This window comes from Zingiber officinale, chromosome 8B (assembly GCF_018446385.1).
Source record: "Zingiber officinale cultivar Zhangliang chromosome 8B, Zo_v1.1, whole genome shotgun sequence".
Taxonomy (NCBI): domain Eukaryota; kingdom Viridiplantae; phylum Streptophyta; class Magnoliopsida; order Zingiberales; family Zingiberaceae; genus Zingiber; species Zingiber officinale.
This window is the reverse complement of record NC_056001.1, coordinates 11,219,327-11,238,062: the sequence shown is the minus strand read 5'-3', so window position 1 is coordinate 11,238,062 and position 18,736 is coordinate 11,219,327. Positions and strand designations below refer to the sequence as shown.

General features: G+C 36.6%; 1 protein-coding gene across 4 annotated transcripts in view; it reads right to left on the bottom strand.

The window, feature by feature from the left end:
* Positions 1 to 3,103: 3,103 nt before the first annotated feature.
* LOC122015420 (probable calcium-transporting ATPase 8, plasma membrane-type) overlaps positions 3,104 to 18,736 on the bottom strand; it is a 33,938-nt gene continuing 18,305 nt past the window's right edge. Inside the window, exons 2-8 of one of the 4 annotated variants that reach the window (XR_006120887.1) lie at positions 15,182 to 15,245; positions 13,170 to 15,109; positions 12,588 to 12,746; positions 5,587 to 5,758; positions 5,205 to 5,503; positions 3,326 to 3,752; positions 3,104 to 3,238 (exon numbers count right to left, since the gene is read on the bottom strand). Coding sequence is in view for 2 of the 4 variants with exons in the window: in XM_042572292.1 (XP_042428226.1) it covers positions 3,444 to 3,752; positions 5,205 to 5,503; positions 5,587 to 5,758; positions 12,588 to 12,746; positions 13,170 to 15,109; positions 15,182 to 15,245 (2,943 nt within the window). In the remaining 2 variants the exon portion in view is untranslated. Of the gene's footprint in view, positions 3,753 to 5,204; positions 5,759 to 7,987; positions 8,234 to 12,587; positions 12,747 to 13,169; positions 15,110 to 15,181; positions 15,246 to 18,736 lie in introns of those variants that run through there. The other 3 variants (XM_042572292.1, XR_006120888.1, XM_042572293.1) reach the window with 3 other exon arrangements.

Here is an 18,736-nt window from a genome sequence, read left to right as displayed (position 1 = left end):
AGTTCTATTGGAGTAATAGGTGATATTGTTTACTCTAAAGGATTCAGTATTATCAGCCCTATGATAATATACAGATAGGTAAATCATGGAGATATTTTACCCTAGTATAACGGTCATTTGCACAAGGAATATCTAAAATTTATTAGAGTAAATACTCATACTGATAGCAACAAAACTTTAATTGGACAGTTCTATGAACCAAGAGGACATCCTGACAGTAAAGGATGACCATTAAATAATAACGATGCAATCAAAACACAAAGCTTACATAATTAGAGAAAAAGGAAACAAAAAAGTAAGGTGCCTACCCTTTGTGGATGTGGATCAAGTTGCCAGTATCTCAAGAAAGAAAAAACGGAGAGAGTAAGTTACACATTGATTTCTAGGAAGTTATATAATTTCTCAAATTTCATTTTAAAATTTTTTAAATGTTTATATGTGTGCTTTTTCCCTTGATCTCAAGTTATTTGAAGGCAAAAAAGAAGAAAAATAAAAACCCAAAATTGATGACATTCGGGATTTCCTTGGTCGTGAAGAGATAAAGTTTGGTGAGGTTGTTCAGGCTCCACCAAAGTGATCTGTTCCTAAGGTAGAATTTGTATTTGCGATATCAACTTAGTCTTGTAGTTGACTGAAACCTGAAAGAGCTAATGCAACTTATGTCATTATGTGTTTTCTTTTTCTTGTAGAGATCCACAAAGGGACCCCTTGATGTTTTTCATGAAAGAGTCAGATTAGAAACAATTGAAGCTTACAGATAGAAGAGAGGATGGGCATCTAGGCCTGGTGTCAATATTCCTATGTCAGCAAATCCATCCCCATGATATTGAATTGAGGGGTTTAGTATAGCTAAAAAATGGTTGTCCCACAGCTTGATGATAATAATGATGATGCAAGCAAATCCATCCACATGACATTGAATTGAGGGGTTTAGAATAGCTAAAAAATGGTTTTGACCCCGAGCATAATGATGATGAATGCATCAACTTTTCATCCATAAATTGTATTTTTTTTAATAATTAAGATATTCAGTTTTTCGAGCCGACTAATCCTTGAGATGACCAGTCCGGTTCTACAGGTGTTTTCCACCGACCACCAAGAAAGCTCATCCAAGTGACCAACGCTCTTAGGTTTATCGTCCTTGTATTGTACCGCAGTTGGAATTCGAATCTTATATATATAGTTATCGGTTTATAGGACTATAAATGAACTAAGTATTCGTGAACAAACTTGGTATTCGGCTTAGTAAGAGATTGTTTATGTTCGTTAAATATATACAAGATTAATTAAACAAACAAGCTTGAACAACCTGTTAAACTAAATAAATAAACTTGAACACATATGTTCAGCTCGTTAATGTTCGTGAACAATGTTCATGAACAATGTTCACGAACCATATTTATTAATAAAACTCTTTTCAATATGATAAATAAATAATAAAATAAAAAAATTTAAATTATCAAGTTCAATAACCAATCAAACAACTAAAAGTTTCAAACAACCAATTGAATTGCGAGTTCGATAACATCTAAACGAACCAAGCTCAAGCCAAGCTTGAATTGAGAGCTCAATAACATCTAAACGAACTAAGTTCAACTCATAAAAAATAAACGAAGCCAAGCTTGAACAATAATTTCAAAAGCTTGGTTCATTTTAAGCTTGGCTCAGCTTGGTTACCATATCAAACAAGCTTAAACATCCCAAAGCACAGTTCGACTCGACTTATTTACTGCCCTATCCATTTAGAGGGCCTAATTGTTATATCCTAACCGCTTGTATATTGAATCTTGATACTTGATCAATGTGCATAAATAGTTCGCTGCTTGCATTTTTATTAAAATTGTTAAGATCCTAAAAGTTTAGACTATGTTTAATCATTAGTGCAACTGTACAAGGAAACATTTATATTTAGAACTGTTATTAGCACATAGTTAGGGACAATCAAATTTAAGCATTTCTTTCAACTTTGCTCTTCACAGCAAGTGATGGTGGTGATAATGGAATTCAAATTCAATCCTTATGTGAAAAGTCACATTACACATCTAAAATAGCAGCCATTTTTTAAAGCACTTTTAGACAATAGATGGTCTTTTATTAACCTGGGACTTTTTGTTCTCAGATATCATGCTTGAGGTGGGCAAAGATAGCTTGCAACCAGTTAGATTTGTGTGATGGAAAGATCCAAGAGTTGTGCAAAACTATTTTTAAGGACTATTCTATGCATGCACTTGCAACTTGCAAGTACATAAAATTTCGTGATCAGTTGTCACATAACCTTCTCTAGACCAGTTCATCTTGTGGAACTAAAACAACTGCAAGATCGTTTATCTTGATTGTCTTATCAACTAGAGCAGACTCATGCCATTTGTGATGAAACTCGAATGATTTGTTCACTGTTAGCTCTACTACAAACTCCTCGTCCATTCAGGTATTCTTTATCCGCACCATTCAGTTCAGTTGTATGGAATTCATTTGCCCTAGAAAGACGCAGGCTACTCTCAACAAGTTTAATGCCAAAGTTATTATTTTATGAAAGAATGCGTATGCTGAAAATGTTTGTTGTGTTATCTATTTGACTGAGTAGAAATTGGGATAGCAAATGGTCAAAGTAAGAAATGCACCTAATTTCTTATGATCTTTTTTTCAATTATGAGTCGCGAATTTATGAAGCTATTACCTATGGAGATTAGCTGAAAGGATTTTTAAAATCCTAGAGCAACTGGCAATTTTACACGGACCGATCAAACATTCCTCGGTGGTTTATGGTCTTAAAAACTAGCAAACTTTGAAATCGGATGCCTTAGAAATCACGGATCAAATTATAATAAATTTCCTTTGCCACAAACAAATAGTACAAAGAAAGAAGGCTCAATTATTTACGCGCATAAAAATCTAAAGGGAAAGCTTATTTTTTTTTTTCAGGAGTTTTCTCTACGTGAAGCTTCCACATTTCTTCAAACGGTGCTAACACTAACACCGGGACGCTTTGTCTCCTGTGATTGTATTATCTTCGTCTCAAACTTCAGGTAAATAAATTTTTGAGTGGTTGCACCATGCACCGCTCTTCTCTCTCTTCTTTTTTTTTCAAAAAAATCACGACTCGTTACATTTAAAACCAAATCATAAATAAATGAGAAATTGTACATCTCAAATACCAAAGAGTTATAATCATGAAGGTGCAATCAGTCAAATCCAGGAATTGCCCATTTGTAACAAATTGGAACCACGGATCTGGGTCCTGGTATATAAGTTCGTGGTCGAGTCAGACACTATATCACCTGTAAGTAATGCGTATCCAAAAGCATTGAACAATAAGAACTCTTACTGAAGTAGTCCTGAAAAGGATTGTCCACTGGGAAACTCAGGTTTTGTTCCAATAAGCTGCATACAAGTTTAGAGAAAAAGATGTGGACATCGTCATGAATTATTCTTCTATTATCTGTTTATACGTCTTCTGGACCACTAGGGAGGGCTTCATAACCATTTATCTGATCAACGCTGTTCTTGTTTGATTCAACTGGGATGCACTTCAAGATTATTGCAATTATCATGCTGATAGAACCGATCAGTAAACTGAGCAACCATAGTTGCCAATTTAATGGCACTGTTCTTGCATAAGTCCCCAGAAATTCGATTATAATAACTTGGAATATGACAGTGGATGCCACAATAGTCAAAAAGATCCAGTTTCTGAATATGCCACGTAGCACATTGATCCGCTCCATTTCACGGCTATTTATTTCGTTACATACCTGAGCAATAAGCCAAGCAGAGGAGAAATCCGTTTACGGTGACAAAGCAATGTGAAGTGCTTTATTAGAATAATCACAATCTGTCTTGATAGGGGTGGGGGCTTATCAGATCAGGTTGAGTTGTGAAAAAAAAAAAAAAGAGAGCAGGAAGCCCGAAAGCATTTTCGATCAGGAGTATGTCAGTTTTTTTTTCCTAGAGTCTTGATCTTATTTTTTTATTGTAAGCTCTATCCATCTTTGACTCCTTAAGATGCTAGTTAGATTAAATAACCAAAAAACAAAACTATTGCTAAATATTAAATGCATTTTCAACTTTTAACACTAACACAGAATAGCAACACGCCAACTACTTTATTGTTGTTAATGTTGATGCTCCTATAGGATAGTGTATAGTTAAACTCGTTAGCTATTACCTGAGTACCTTATGGTAGAACATGGATAGACCTAGCGCTGAACGAGATACTTGCAAATGATGACTTTTGCAGATAGGCCTTTGACCTATACTATTGCCTTAGTGCCTTAGGTAGGACATGGTAGACATAATGATGGATGGATTACTTGCAGATAAAGAGTCCTGTCATAAATTTGCAATGCGAAGATTATTTGTATGCTAATTATGTATCTAATTTATTATTTTCCAGCTATACTTTACTTTTATTCATTCACTCGTGTTCTTTTCATTGCTCTATTTTCCCTGTTGACTCTCCTCTTGCCACTCAGAGGCCACAAGAAGAAGATGTTTAGATATCTAATGGATTGAAGTCAGATTTTGTAAAGAGGATTACTTTGAGGACACTTAATGTGAAATTTGTTAGATTTCCTCAGTTTGTTTTCATCATGTTTTGCTTAAATATTTGTGGTTCTATATATGTTTTGATACCCAGGTTTCTTCTTTCTTTCTTTCGTGTAAGGACTTGTGTATTGATATTTCTTTGAAATGAGCTTTTATTAACATGTTTTTTATAGTGTGATTTTGTTAAGTGTGGTTGTTGATATATATATATATATGTCGTGTAAAGAGATCATCCTGCAATCATCATGGGAATCATATCATGCCAAGTCAATAGCTACGGAAACTTACTTGCGGCATGGCATAGAATAAGTGGGAATAAGAGACGTATAAAGAATTATCCTATATTATTCTTTCATCCTCTCTTCTTGTTTTGTAGATATTAGATTGACTGATTCGACATGTTAACCGTGGCTCAAAGTGATTGACACTAAGGTATTCATACTGCATAATATTGCCCCATCTATTTGCACAACAAAAAGTGCTAATAAGCAAGAGTGTCGGATACAGTGTTTATGTATCTACAACAATCAATTTTGTTTTGCAAGAGCAAAATAAGTATATATATCCAGTTAAACAAACAAAGCGAAGTCGAAAATAAATATGTCAAATACAAAATACTTACCAGAACTAAAAATAATGAAATCAAATAGATATTTTACCTGGCAAAAGACGAAAGTATTGAATATGAAAGTATTGAGAACAATGTCAGAGTCCAGTCCGTCAATTCCCAGAAGTTTTTTCCCATCAAACATCAGAAGGCCAAGTACAATCAGTTGATACATACTTTGTCCAATTATATTTCTCCACATGACTGGCGTAATGAAACTTTGGCTCCGTCGAACAGGTGGCCTTTTCATCATATTGTCATTTGGGGGCTCTGTTGCTAATGCTAGGGCACCTAATGTGTCCATGATCATGTTGACCCAAAGCAACTGAACAGCAGTAAGTGGAGCACTCCCTGAGAGTCAATGTTGTGTGATCTAAATGTTGAGTAAAGTAAAATCTTCTTGATCTTCTAAAAAATAAACTACAAACAAGTACCTGTGAACAATGCAGAAACAAAATTGACCATCAGAGCAACAATGTTAACTGTCAGTTGGAACTGCACAAATTTTTGGATATTGATGTAAACCGAACGGCCCCATTTGGCTACATTAATTATGGACGTAAAATTGTCGTCTAATATAATTATATCAGCACTCTCCTTAGCTACCTGCAGATTATATAATGTAGACATATAAATGAGAACATGCACAAAATAACATTAAAACAATCATGCAAAACAGGCATCCAGGTTTAGGAGTCCCTATTATAACATGGGGTTTAACAGTTGTAAAGAAATAAGCATCGAAGTAGAATGAAAGAAGTCAGGTTTGGAGATTGTCAGTTTACAGCCAAAGTACTTCAACTTGATGTTTTTACAACCATGGTTCTTTCTGGCTATGATATGTGTGGAGATAAGTTAGATCCCTTACTGAGTAATGAACTCAAGGTATATTGAGTAATTGTGCGTCTTAAAAGTTACCGGCCGAAACTATTTCACCTGTCAATGTATTTATCGATTTATAAAGAGAATATTAAGAGCAAAAAAACATAAACTTCTATTTTTATGGAAATTTGATTGTAATTGAGGTGACTTCCAAGTCTATAATAAATATGGAAAGAAGAGGACCCAAAAAATGTCCCTTTGGGTGATTGAACTGATAGGGATAAATGAATTCATTCAAAACAAGCATTCAAATGCAGAACTCTATTATATTCATATCATTTGTAATATAATAGTTCATGTCACATCTATTCAGACCAACACATATTTAACTATCTGCAGTAACATTAGAAATGTCAAGTGGGCTGGGCCACCCATTACATTACACAGCCTGTGGCAAAGAATGTGCCATGCTTGGCATGGATCCAATCGCCTGACATGACCTATAACTATAAGTATGGTACAACCCGCAATCAATTAGTATTAATGTTATTATTTTTGCTGGTAAACTATCAGCCCAAGAAGTTGGTTGGGCAGAACATGAGTTAGTTGAATTTAGGCTCATGTTGAGCCTAGGATATGGCATCTTAGGTAGTACAAGGCATGATCCACTTGTTGGCATGCAGAGTAAGCATGACCTAGCCCCCACGGGCATAGCTGAGTGACCCAACAGATACTATCGACTTCTTGATTCGCACACAAATATCGGAATCGATACTTCTACAACCTGTTGCTTCGAAAGAGAATACCAGAAAATAAGGAAAGTACCTCGTCCAAGGAGACGACGGCTCAAAATATAATTAAACCAAAATTATTTGAAACATGAAACAGGACCTTAAATAGACCGAATATCTTAATTTTAAGATAACAATACCAAAATTAACCAAAAATATAAAAAAAATACTATAAATAGTAAAAAATATGTTTGAATGCTCTGAAACGGATCTGAACGGTGGAATTTGGGCCTGAAACTTGACGGTTATGGGTAGCCCGATAATAGATGTAGATCTTTGAATTCTGCACGCATGACCATGGACAGAGTCTGATTCCGAGTCCCGAGTCAAAAGTTATGCCCTTTGAAAGATTGCTCTGTCAACCCCGTATCATTCTCCCCGGGGTGGAGAAACTTCGCCCTCGAATCGCCAGCTACTCCATCTTCAGAAGAATCATCGTGGAAGGGAATCAAATGCTTCACATTAAAAACATCGGTCATGCGAATATGACTAGGTAGTCTCAAGCGATACACATTAGGATTTATTTTCTCAATAATCTCAACCGGCCCAATCTTCTTGGTTGATAGTTTGTTGTAATCTCCAATGGCAAAATGATCCTTCATTAAAACCGCCCACACTAAGTCCTCATTATCAATCTCTAAGTGTAGTCTCTTTTGATCTGCTCTGTCTTTGTACCTGGAATTAGGGATGGATAAATGATCTTATACTGTTTTATGGATCTCCTGTAAACAATCCACGAAGTCAGCTGCCCTACTATGTAGGGGACCTGAGATAGGCAATGTCAACAAATCCAATGGATCATGAGGCTGAGCTGAATAAATCACCTGGAACGGATTGAAACCAATACTTCTATTCACAACATGGTTGTGAGCAAATTCCGCCTGACACAGCTTCTGGTCCCAACTCTTCACATGGTCTCCTACTAAGCATTGTAATAAGTTTTCGAGTGACCTATTCACAACCTCCGTCTGCCTATCTGTCTGAGGATGATATACACTACTAAAATTCAACTATGTACTAACCATCTTCCACAAGCTACACCAAAAGTGGTTAAGGAACCGAGTGTCCCGATCCAAAATAATAGATGTCGACAATCCATGAAGACGGTAAATATCTTGAAAGAATAGTTGTGCCGCCATAATAGTATATGTAGTCTTCTTGCAAGGAATAAAATGAATCAACTTAGAAAATCTATCAAAAACAACAAAGATGGAATCATTACCTCGCTAGGTACACAACAAGACGAGCACAAAGGCATGCTAATATCAATCCAAGGCCAAGAAGGGATCGACAAAGGCATGTACAAACTCGCATTAGTGGCTACCCCCTTAGAGACTTGACAAATTTTGCACCTCTGCACATATTTTTCTACTTCTTGTCGCAATGTAGGCCAAAAGTAAGAAGTTTGAACCAAATGTAGTGTTCAATCCCGACCAGCATGACCCTCACTGTAATATTCCTTGATTATCTGTAAGTGAAGACTACAATCTGAAATGCATAACTGATTACCTTTAAACAAAAATCCCTCATATGCAAAAAATTAGTAATCTCTCCTGCTCGTACATCATGCAATATTATTGAAAAATAAGAATCAGTATCAAGAACTATAATTAAGTTTTGTTCTAGAAAGTTTTTCACTAAAAAATGTCACGGGTCTACTGTTTTGACTGAGTACTGCGCCAATACTAATTTTGGAAGCATCTGTGTGCAACTCAAATGGTTATGACAAATCTAGAAGGACTAAGATCAGTGTCGTTGTGAGTCTTTCTTTAATCAATCGGAAAACTGACTTTGCATTATCAGTCCACTCAAATCTACAACCCTTCAAACTATTTGTTATGAGAACCATAATAATGCTAAAAGAAGCAATAAACGCATGTAAAATGAGACCAATCCGTGAAAACTTCTTGCTTATGTTAAGGTCGTCAGTGTAGGTCAATCCCCGACTACTTGTATCTTAGTTTTGTCAACTTTCGAACCTGCTCCTGAAATCAGAAACCCTAAAAACAGCACCTTGGAAGACATAAACACACTTTTTCATAGCAGCATAAAATTTTTCCCTACGTAACACATTAAAAACCTCTCTCACGTGCTGCAGATGTTCTTATAAAGTCGCACTATATATCAAGATATCATCAAAATATACCACGGCAAACCTACCAATAAATGGCGGCAACAATTTATTCATCACACACAAAGGTACTAGGAGCATTAGATAAACCCAAAGCATCACAAGCCACTCAAACAACCCCTCCCTAGTTTTAAAAGTTGTTTTCCATTCATCCCTTGGCCTAATGCGAATTTGATAATACCCACTCTTTAAGTCCAACTTGGTGAACACAGTTGCTCCACTAATCTGATCAAGTAAATCACTCAAATGGGGAATGGGAAAATGGATGACCCAGTTGTCCATGCACATACGCCAAGATCCATCTTTCTTTAGTACCAAAAGGTTCCCTTATATGACCTTTAACCAACAAATCTTCAACCTGTCGTCGCAATTCTTCATGCTCACACGAGCTCATCCGATAATGCAATCTATGTGGTATTGATGACCCTAGCTCCAAATCAATATGATGTTGAATATCTCCTTGAGGAGGTAACTCATCAGGTAGCTCTTTAGGAAAGATATCACCAAATTCTGTAATTAAAGGCCACTAAATCTGGAATAGTGTTAGGTTCATATACTTCCTTGCCCATCAATATAAACCCCCTTTTTGCATTTTGCTACTCCTCATTCAACTGAGCCATGGACAATAAGATTGACGCTTCACCTGTAGGCTTCATTTGGTAGTAGCACAATTTTGGCTCCCTCAAACACAAAACTATAAGTATTAGTTTGCCCATCATGAAATACTTGTCTATCATACTACCAAAATATGCCTAACAATAGGTGACAAGCATCCATCGTTACCATATCACACCAAACTGTATCTTTATATTTTATACCAATAGAAAAAGAAACAAGAGACCTTCTTGACACCGATACCGTAACCCCCCCCCCTCCTCTTCTTGAGTCGTGCTAATTTGTACGGTTTGGGATGATTTTCTGCCTGAATATTTAACTTTTGAACACAAAATGACATACTATACCCAGAATGGTGTGTCGATTGAAAAATATTACTTCGCAACCCGTCATCGTCTACTGATTTTGGCGTCAAATAGGAACGCTGAACCACTAAAGTTGTCCCAACATTTCCTTCCAACAACACTTTGTCTACGACCTCCTCGTCATACCGGGGTCTCTAGAGAATTCTACTATACCATCTTCACAATCTTCATTCTCCACAAATAGTGTTTTCTTTACCGCAACCTTCTTACAATCCAATTGTCTATGCTTAATATCTCCACAATTAAAGCACTTTATTTCCCCTCCATTGTTGGCACTTCCTCTATTAATTTATCTAGCACCCTTATTACCAACCCTTCACTCACACCATTAGGCCGTCCGTTTACCGTGTTCGTAGGAAAAAAATCCAATATTTCGTCGTGCTTGCTTTTCTACTACCAAGGCCCTCTGGTGTGCAGCAGAAACAAAAATAGGATCAAACATATTAATTGTGTCTTGAATCTGATATCTCAACCCCTCGATGTATCATGCTACCAACTTATCTTTTGTCTCATGTATTTCATTCCTCGCAATTAGTTAAAAAAATTCAGAGATATATTCATCCACTGACTAAGTACCTTGCTTCAAATTTTGCAACCTTTGATACATTAGTCGTTGGAAGTTGTATGGCATAAAGGTTTCCTGCATGAGCTTCTTCAACTTTTCCCAATTAGTAACTTTTGCCTTACGCAACCTGTTTCGGGTTAATTTCAATTGTTCCCACCATGTAGCCGCTCTCCCATGCAATCTAGTCGTAACTATGGGCACCCTCGTCTTCAGGTACTTCTTTAAAATCTAAGATTTTTCTCTCTATAGAGGCCAGTCAATCCAAGAACTCCTCAGGTTGTAGGCTGCCATGAAACTCAGAATTTTCGTTCTCATACTTGACTCCCAACGCCAGCGATCTTCCTCTACTATTGCCCGGAGTCGCCTGTGCGAAGCCTCCTCCTCACCCGTTTCCACATCTGAGTTTGCTCAATGACGACGATGGGTAAGATTTCTTCTAGTTTTGTTCTCGAGCAATGCCTCCATCCTGTCAGCAAGACGTTCCACGTCCCTTTCGATTCGCCCCACCCGTTCATCCATCATCTCTCGAACCGCTGTTCCTGATCACGTTCATACATGTTGTGGACATTGTCAACGCATTGTTGTCTTCTCGGCGGCATAATCTCGTAGGATCAGTTCGACTCTGATACCAACTGACTTAGGGGATACTATCGACTCTGTTGATTTGCACACGAATACCGGAATTGATGCTTTTACAACCTGTTGATTCGAAAGAGAATACCAGGAAATAGGGAAAATACCTCCTTCCAAGGAGACGATGTCTCAAAATAGAATTAAACCAAAACTATCTTGAAACATGAAACGGGACCATAAATAGAACGAAAACCCTAATTTTAAGATAACAATACCAAAATTAACCAAAAAACAAAAAATAAATACAAAAATACTATAAATAGTAAAAAAATATGTTTGGATGCTCCAAAATGGATCTAAATGGTAGAATTTGGATCTGAAACTTGACGGTTATGGGTTACCTAGGTAATAAACGTAGATGTTCAAATTCTACAAGCGTGACCACCGACAAAGCTTGATTCCGAGTCCCGAGTCAAACCCACATCACCGAGTTGGTACTCGAGTGATAGATTGCCACAAGATAGCAGAGATCGAATTCCCGGGAGAACAATCTCTTGAGAAATAAAATCTTTCCCGCCTAAAGAAACGTCATTCGGTCACCGTTATTTACCTCCCTTCCAAATGCCTTAGGGTAGGTGTGGAGGGGTGCCTAGGGTGAGCACATCACCTTTATCAACAAGAGATAAGCTTGACCTAGAAATATCCATGCCAATATGGGCATGTGTTGTGAGCAACTGAGATACAACTCATTGGCATCCTTAGCTGACACTCGCCCTCATGCCAAGCATAGATGTTGAGCAATGCCCTACAAAATATGAAATATTCCACAAACAGAAAAGTAAGACTAACACACTAGTTGAAGATGATGAAGATCCAGCTCTAATGCAGCAATTAAGCAACCTTGACATAGCACCTGTTTGAATTAACGTTTTGATAATCATCAAAAGAGACTGAATGGACCAAATCTCCAGATAATTGGCATGATGTTCTTTCTTGATTTTCCCTCAGATTGTTGATACTTCAGATTCTAAAGATTGTGAACATGAAGTGACGTATAACAAAGGGTTGCAAAGGAAAATAAAGTAGGCTTCCATTATTTACTCTTGGGGCATGAGGCTCACCTAAAGATAAACGAAGTTTGATTTACTCTGAAATATGAGGGAATGTCAAAAAGGAGAGAGTATTATTCTGGCATCTAACCTTGGAGATAAGGTCATGAATTTGGAGAATAACAATCTGTGGGAGATTCTAAACAAGTATTTAAGAACAAGCATTACAAGGATTCGTAGGTTCAGCTAACAGTTCAAAACCACCCCAATGAGGCATAGCCTTTGGCTCTGACTAGCTTTATATTTATATCTCTACTTATCACGCACATCTTAGTTTATTATTTTACTCCATGCCTCCTCCAAACCAATATAAAAAGGCTATGTCCCTCCATTTCAAATAATAGATTAAACTGCGGATGGACAGCCATTCCTCTGATCCAAATAAAAAGAGAATTTAAAATGCATTCAAGAAGTACCATAACCATGCATAGTCAGCAAAAGTAATTCAGGGTTGAAAAGTATACCTCTGTGCCTGCAATACCCATTGCAAGACCAATATCAGCCTCGTGCAGAGCTGGAGCATCATTAGTTCCATCGCCTGTCACTGCTACAACTTCATTAAACATTTTCCTCAAGTTTTTTACTAATGTATGTTTGTCCAAAGGCAAAGACCTAGCCATTACCTGTAAATGACAAAGTAAACTAGCTGCTAAAGATTAGGATAATCTGATATCCACAACATATAATTTCGTGCCAATGTTTCAGATAAACTGGTTTGTTTTTTCAGGCAAAAAATGATTGTTTGTGACCCAAGTGTGAAAGGTTTAACAGCAAGCACGTTAGTGTAGCTGAAATTGTTTCTCATTGCAGTAAAGCAGCATAAAGGAACCTGAATTTTTGGTATTATATCTTTCATTTCTTCAGGGTTCTTGTTTCTAATTTCTGACCCACAACATATAATTTCGTGCCAATGTTTCAGTTAAACTGATTGTTTGTTTTTTCAGGAAAAAATTGATTGTTTGTGACCCAAGTGTGAATAGTTTAACAGCAAGCACGTTAGTGTAGCTGAAATTGTTTCTCATTGCAATAAAGCAACGTAAAGGAACCTGAATTTTTGGTATTATATCTTTCATTTCTTCAGGGTTCTTGTTTCTAATTTCTGACCCTTCCACAGCCAAACCGTCCTCAGATAATATGCCACACTCTTTTGCTATAGCTTTAGCTGTATTTATGTTGTCTCCTGTAACCATCCGCACCTTGATACCAGCGGCTATACAAGTCTGAACAGCTTCCTTAACTCCTGGCCGTACAGGATCTTTGATGCCAAAAACACAAATCAGTGTGTAACCAGTAGCAGGAATTTCATCCATATTCTGCTCTTCACCACTGGTGTCCTTAAAGGCTAAGCAAAGAGTTCTCAGAGCTTCACAAGCAAAATCATTAATCACCTTCATAACATTGTCCTTTTGCTTATTGGATAAAAGAATGATACTTCCATCACTGTCAATTACATGATCACACATTTGTAGGACAATTTCAGGTGCACCTTTGCAGAAAGCACGGGTCCCTCCATCAGGTAATTCAACAACGACAGACATTTTCTTTTTTACTGAATTAAAAGGTTCAACTTTCAACTTTTTGCAGTGCTGATGTTGTGAATCTACTTGTGTTTCTAACGCCAAACCAAACTCTAATAATGCTGTTTCTGTAGGGGTCCCTAGTATTGAATTTTCACCATCCTTCCCTCTAACCACTTCTGAACCACTATTGAGAAATATGCATTGCAAAAGGACTGTCAAAGCACTTCCTGGTATCATGGATTTTAGAGATACAGCACTCTCAGATCCCCTAAATGATTTTGCCATTTCACAAATCCATATTTTATCAACAACCATGTGTTTAGTTGTTAGTGTACCAGTTTTATCAGTGCAAATACAACTAGCAGATCCCATTGTTTCACATGCTGACAGGTGTCGCACAAGTGCCTTCTCCTCCATGAGTTTTTTCATTGCGAAGGCAAGACTCAAGGTCACAGCCAGAGGTAGCCCTTCGGGAACAGCAACAACAATGATTGTAACAGAGATAGCAAAATAGTTTAGTATTGTCAATACATCATCCGGAAACCATTTCAAGCCTGCATTGTAGAACTTATCAAGCATGAATCTTCCTAACAGGACAATGAATGTCAATGATGCAAATGCTAAACCAATCTTTCCAATTATTGTTGCAACGCCATTGAGTTTTACCTGAAGTGGTGTTTCATCTTCCCCGCCATAACTCAAGGTTTCCATTAATTTTCCCCATTCAGTCTTCATCCCAACAGCAGTAACAATCATTGTGGCAGAGCCATCTTGCACTTTAGTTCCTGCTAGAAGAAAGGGCTTTTCATGAGAAACATGCACTGGTTCACTTTCCCCAGACATGCTTGATTCATCTATTAGCAAAGCATACCCAGAAATATACAGTCCATCAGCTGGAACTATATCTCCAATTGAAAGATTAACAATATCCCCAACAACTAAATCATAAATTGAAACCCTCTGTCTGTAGCCATCCCTGGTTACTTGAATGAATATTTTCTTCTTTTCTTTCTCCAAATCTCTGAATTGTAATGATTGCCTGTAATCACTGATTGAAGTGACGATGACAACCAAAAAAATGCTGAGAACGATTCCCAACCCATCATACATGCCCTTGGGCCATCCTTCTGTAGCAAGACCCACAACAATAGATATCAAAGCGCATATCATAAGGATGAGCAATGTCAAATCATGTAATGCATCCCACACGAACATCAAAAAACTTCTAGGAGGCTTCTCAACATACTGATTAATTCCATAAATTTCCTGTCTAATGGATAAGTCACTTGTTTTGACACCATAATCTGGTGAAATAGAGATTTTTCTTGCTATGCCACTAACTCCTCTATGATTCTTCAATCTCCTGTTATCATGGGAGCGTGCAATGTTTGTCAATTCATCAGGACTTATAAGGAAACCAGCTTTTCTAACCTCCTCCGAAAGTGGATACTCAGCATTTGCACTAGCTGCAATTAAAGATGAAAAAGACTGATTAACAGAACAAGTTCACTTATAATGTCAGTGCATGAAGTTCAAACCATCAATAAAGTGCAGAGCAGCCGTTTGCACATAAAGGGCAACCCGAATTTTTCGAATATTTTCCTGTGTAAAACCATAAGCATGTTACCTCTCAATAAGATGTTGTATAACCGAAAGGAGTCTGATTAAAAGGTGAACCAAAAAAAAAAAGTACTCAGAAACAGTAGCACAACCAGATAAGAAAACCAAAAATCAAGCAAGAATAGTTGCTGAGACTATTTGACAAGGAATGTTAGCATGTAATATCTAAAATAGTTTTATAAAAGGGAAAAAAAGTTGCCAGGTTTTCTAAAAGGTTGCAACATCAGCGTGAACATTTGGTGCGTAAGTTGTTGAGTGTAATTACATGAAGTCAAGATTAGCTATGATGGCAAATCCATGCCATCAAATCTAATCTTAGAATTCAAGTTTTACTACCTTATTTAAGTTTTTGAAGATTTAAATCTTCCAGCAACTGCAACAAAGTATGGCTAAGGTCAATCTGTTAGCAAATCAGCCGACAAAATAGCCTTTGCCTTTCCTCACCTTAGCTATAATGGACAATACTGTTTTTCTTGTCAAATCTGATCGAACCACTATTTATCTCAAAAAATGAAGCAGTTAGAAAAGAGGCATTCTTAACCTAAACACAACATTATTCTTTTATAAATAGTAGATAGAGCAGGACTTTTCCATCGTTTCTTCAGAAAAAAAAAAGTAATTAATAAATATGGCAGACTGCAAAGACTTCGCTTAGATGGCACATTCAATCATACGAGCCCTTAGTTTACAGTTTTAAATCCTCATCTAATCAGGTAAGGGATTCAACCTATCACAGTTTTCATTTCTAAAATCCATACTACGTTAGTTGCAGAAGAAAAATAATCTGATACATATATATAAAGAAAGCAAGCAAAATGCCTATTTAATTTTACAAAATATATATTCTTATTTTTAAAAGAAAATTAATTAATCAAGCTGTTTGATAAAACAACTCGACTAAGTGTTCTGATAAAACAACTTGACAGATTGAACTTAGTTAAATTAAATTTATTTTTATTTTTAACTTTTAAAACTAAATGGTTTCCCCCATTCTAATATAGAAAATCGAATTGTTTTATACACACAAAAAAAAGAGTGGGCTCTCATTCTATAAAACTAAACTGATGGATTAAAATAATTCAAGAAATTAGAAAAGGAGTAAATGCCCATGTAAACATTTTCCAATTTAGATGTTGGCAAAATAAATTTTTGTTATTCTACTCACAGGCTAAACATCTTCGTAGGTCGTAATTCTAAAAAATAATAATTAACTTTTCCTTTTTCAAAGAGATAATTATTCCGTTATATGTATTTATTTATAACGTTTTATAAAATTAAATTATTATCACGTTGTTTTATCGATTAGCTCTAAGTCCCTATCTTTTTTTACTAATTATGGAAGAACTCATTGCACACATTCAAGACACAATACTGTGGTGCATGTTGTTTGCATAAATGATATTGTTTTGATAGATGAAACATGTGAAGAAGTAATGTTAAACTAGAATCTTAGCGGAAAATACTAGAAGGGAAAGATTTTAGGTTTAGTAGAATAAAGACAGAATATATGGAATTTAAGTTTAGCAATATTAGACGTAATGAGAAAATTGTTAAGAGAGAAGATGACGAATTGCCAGAAAAGCTTTAAATATTAGGATCATTTTTGCAAAACGATAGAGGAATTGAGAGAGATATCTTACATAGAATACAAACAAGATGGTTGACATGGAGGAGAGCGTTGGGTGTTTTATATGACCGTAAGGTACCTCAAAAACTTAAAGGAAAGTTCTACAAAACCGCAGTTAGACCTGCTATGTTATATGGAGCTGAATGTTTGGCTATGACTCGAGCACAAACAGAAGATGAGAGTTGCAGAGATGATGTTAAGATGGATGTGTGAACATATGAGGATGGACAAAATAAGAAATGAGAGTATTAGAGAGAAAGTCGGAGTTGCATCTATTGAAGGAAAACTCCGAGAGACATGTTTAAGATGATACGGACATGTACTTAGACGATCAATAAATACTCCAATTAGGCGATGTGAGACAAATAGGCCTATTAAATGAGGAAGACCAAAAAAGACTTAGTTAGCAACAATAAAACAAGATAAACTTTATTTAAGTATAAATGATGATATGGTAGAAAATAGAGCTCAATGACATAAAAGGATCCATATAGACGACCCCACCTAGTGGAATAAGGCTTGATTGTTGTTGTTGTAGTTTTATCATTTTTCCCTTAGCCATCAGTTGTATCTATATGATATCTGAGAGCTTCGGCGCTTCCTCTTCGAATGGCAATACAAAATCCCTAGATGCTCTAGTAGTAAGGTTGATGCCAGCCTCCCTCCCCCTCTCGCATGTTGCTCTTCGTCGTTAGCCTCCCACTTTTTGTTAGTTAGAGCCCTAGAGTCAATCATTTGATGATTGTATTATGGACTTATTGTATCATATTCTTATATAAATAAAGGCATTTATTTTTGGTTATTATACTTACTTGTATTGGTGCCAAATAAACTAAGTATAATAGCGTCCTTGAGTAGAAGGTTCTCACCTATATCAATCGGTTAGTTGAACCGATAGTGAGATGATATAGGGAACACTACTCTTAATCATTCCTAGTCGAATGTTAACATTCAGGGACAATGTTAATGCAATAAGACTAGCATGTAGGTCAACTCGATGACTTGATCTCACAAGTCATGGATATAGAGATATCAAGTTGACACATGGGTATGCATTGGAGAATGTATACTGAATGACCCGCCATGAGAAAGTATCATGGATCGTTATATGAGTGTCATATACTTTCTCATATTGCTATTAGTATGACTACTAGTCCTTGGACCTAAAGTCACAATAGATCCCTACATAAGGAGTTATGTACTTTGGTTTCGTCAAACGTCACCCGTAACTGGGTGGACTATAAAGGCGATTACTGGGTATGTAACAAATTATGCAGAGGGATGTGAGTGATGTAGATGAGATCTATCTCTCCTATATAATGGGAGTGACATCGATATTCTTGATAGAGTGAGACCACGAAGTGCATGACCATGCCCAAATGAGTCAATATGAGATATTGAGCTCATTTGATTTAGTGTGTCTACTTGGAGTTCAAGATTTAGATTGATCAGAGGATGACACGATCTATGTAGGTGCAGCAGAGGCCGGCAAGAGGGGGGTGAATTGCTGAAAACCAAAAATAAACTATACCCTCCTCGTGCTTTCAACTCAATTAGTGCAATAGTAAATAAAGCAGTAAAGTAATTAAAACAGTAAACAGAAAAGAAACAGGATTTTAACCTGGTTACAACCAAGGAGGTTGTTAATCCAGGGCAATGAGAAGCGCACTAAAAAGAATCTCCTTTACTGAAGGCGGAGAAGCCTTTTACACTTTGGAAGCTTAGAACTATTGCTAGGAATGGCTACACAATTGATTGCTTGAGTTGTTGTTACTTTCCTAGCTCCAGGGGCCTTTATATAAGTCCTGGAAATCTTATCCCGAGAGTCCAAGGCGCCTCCAACAAG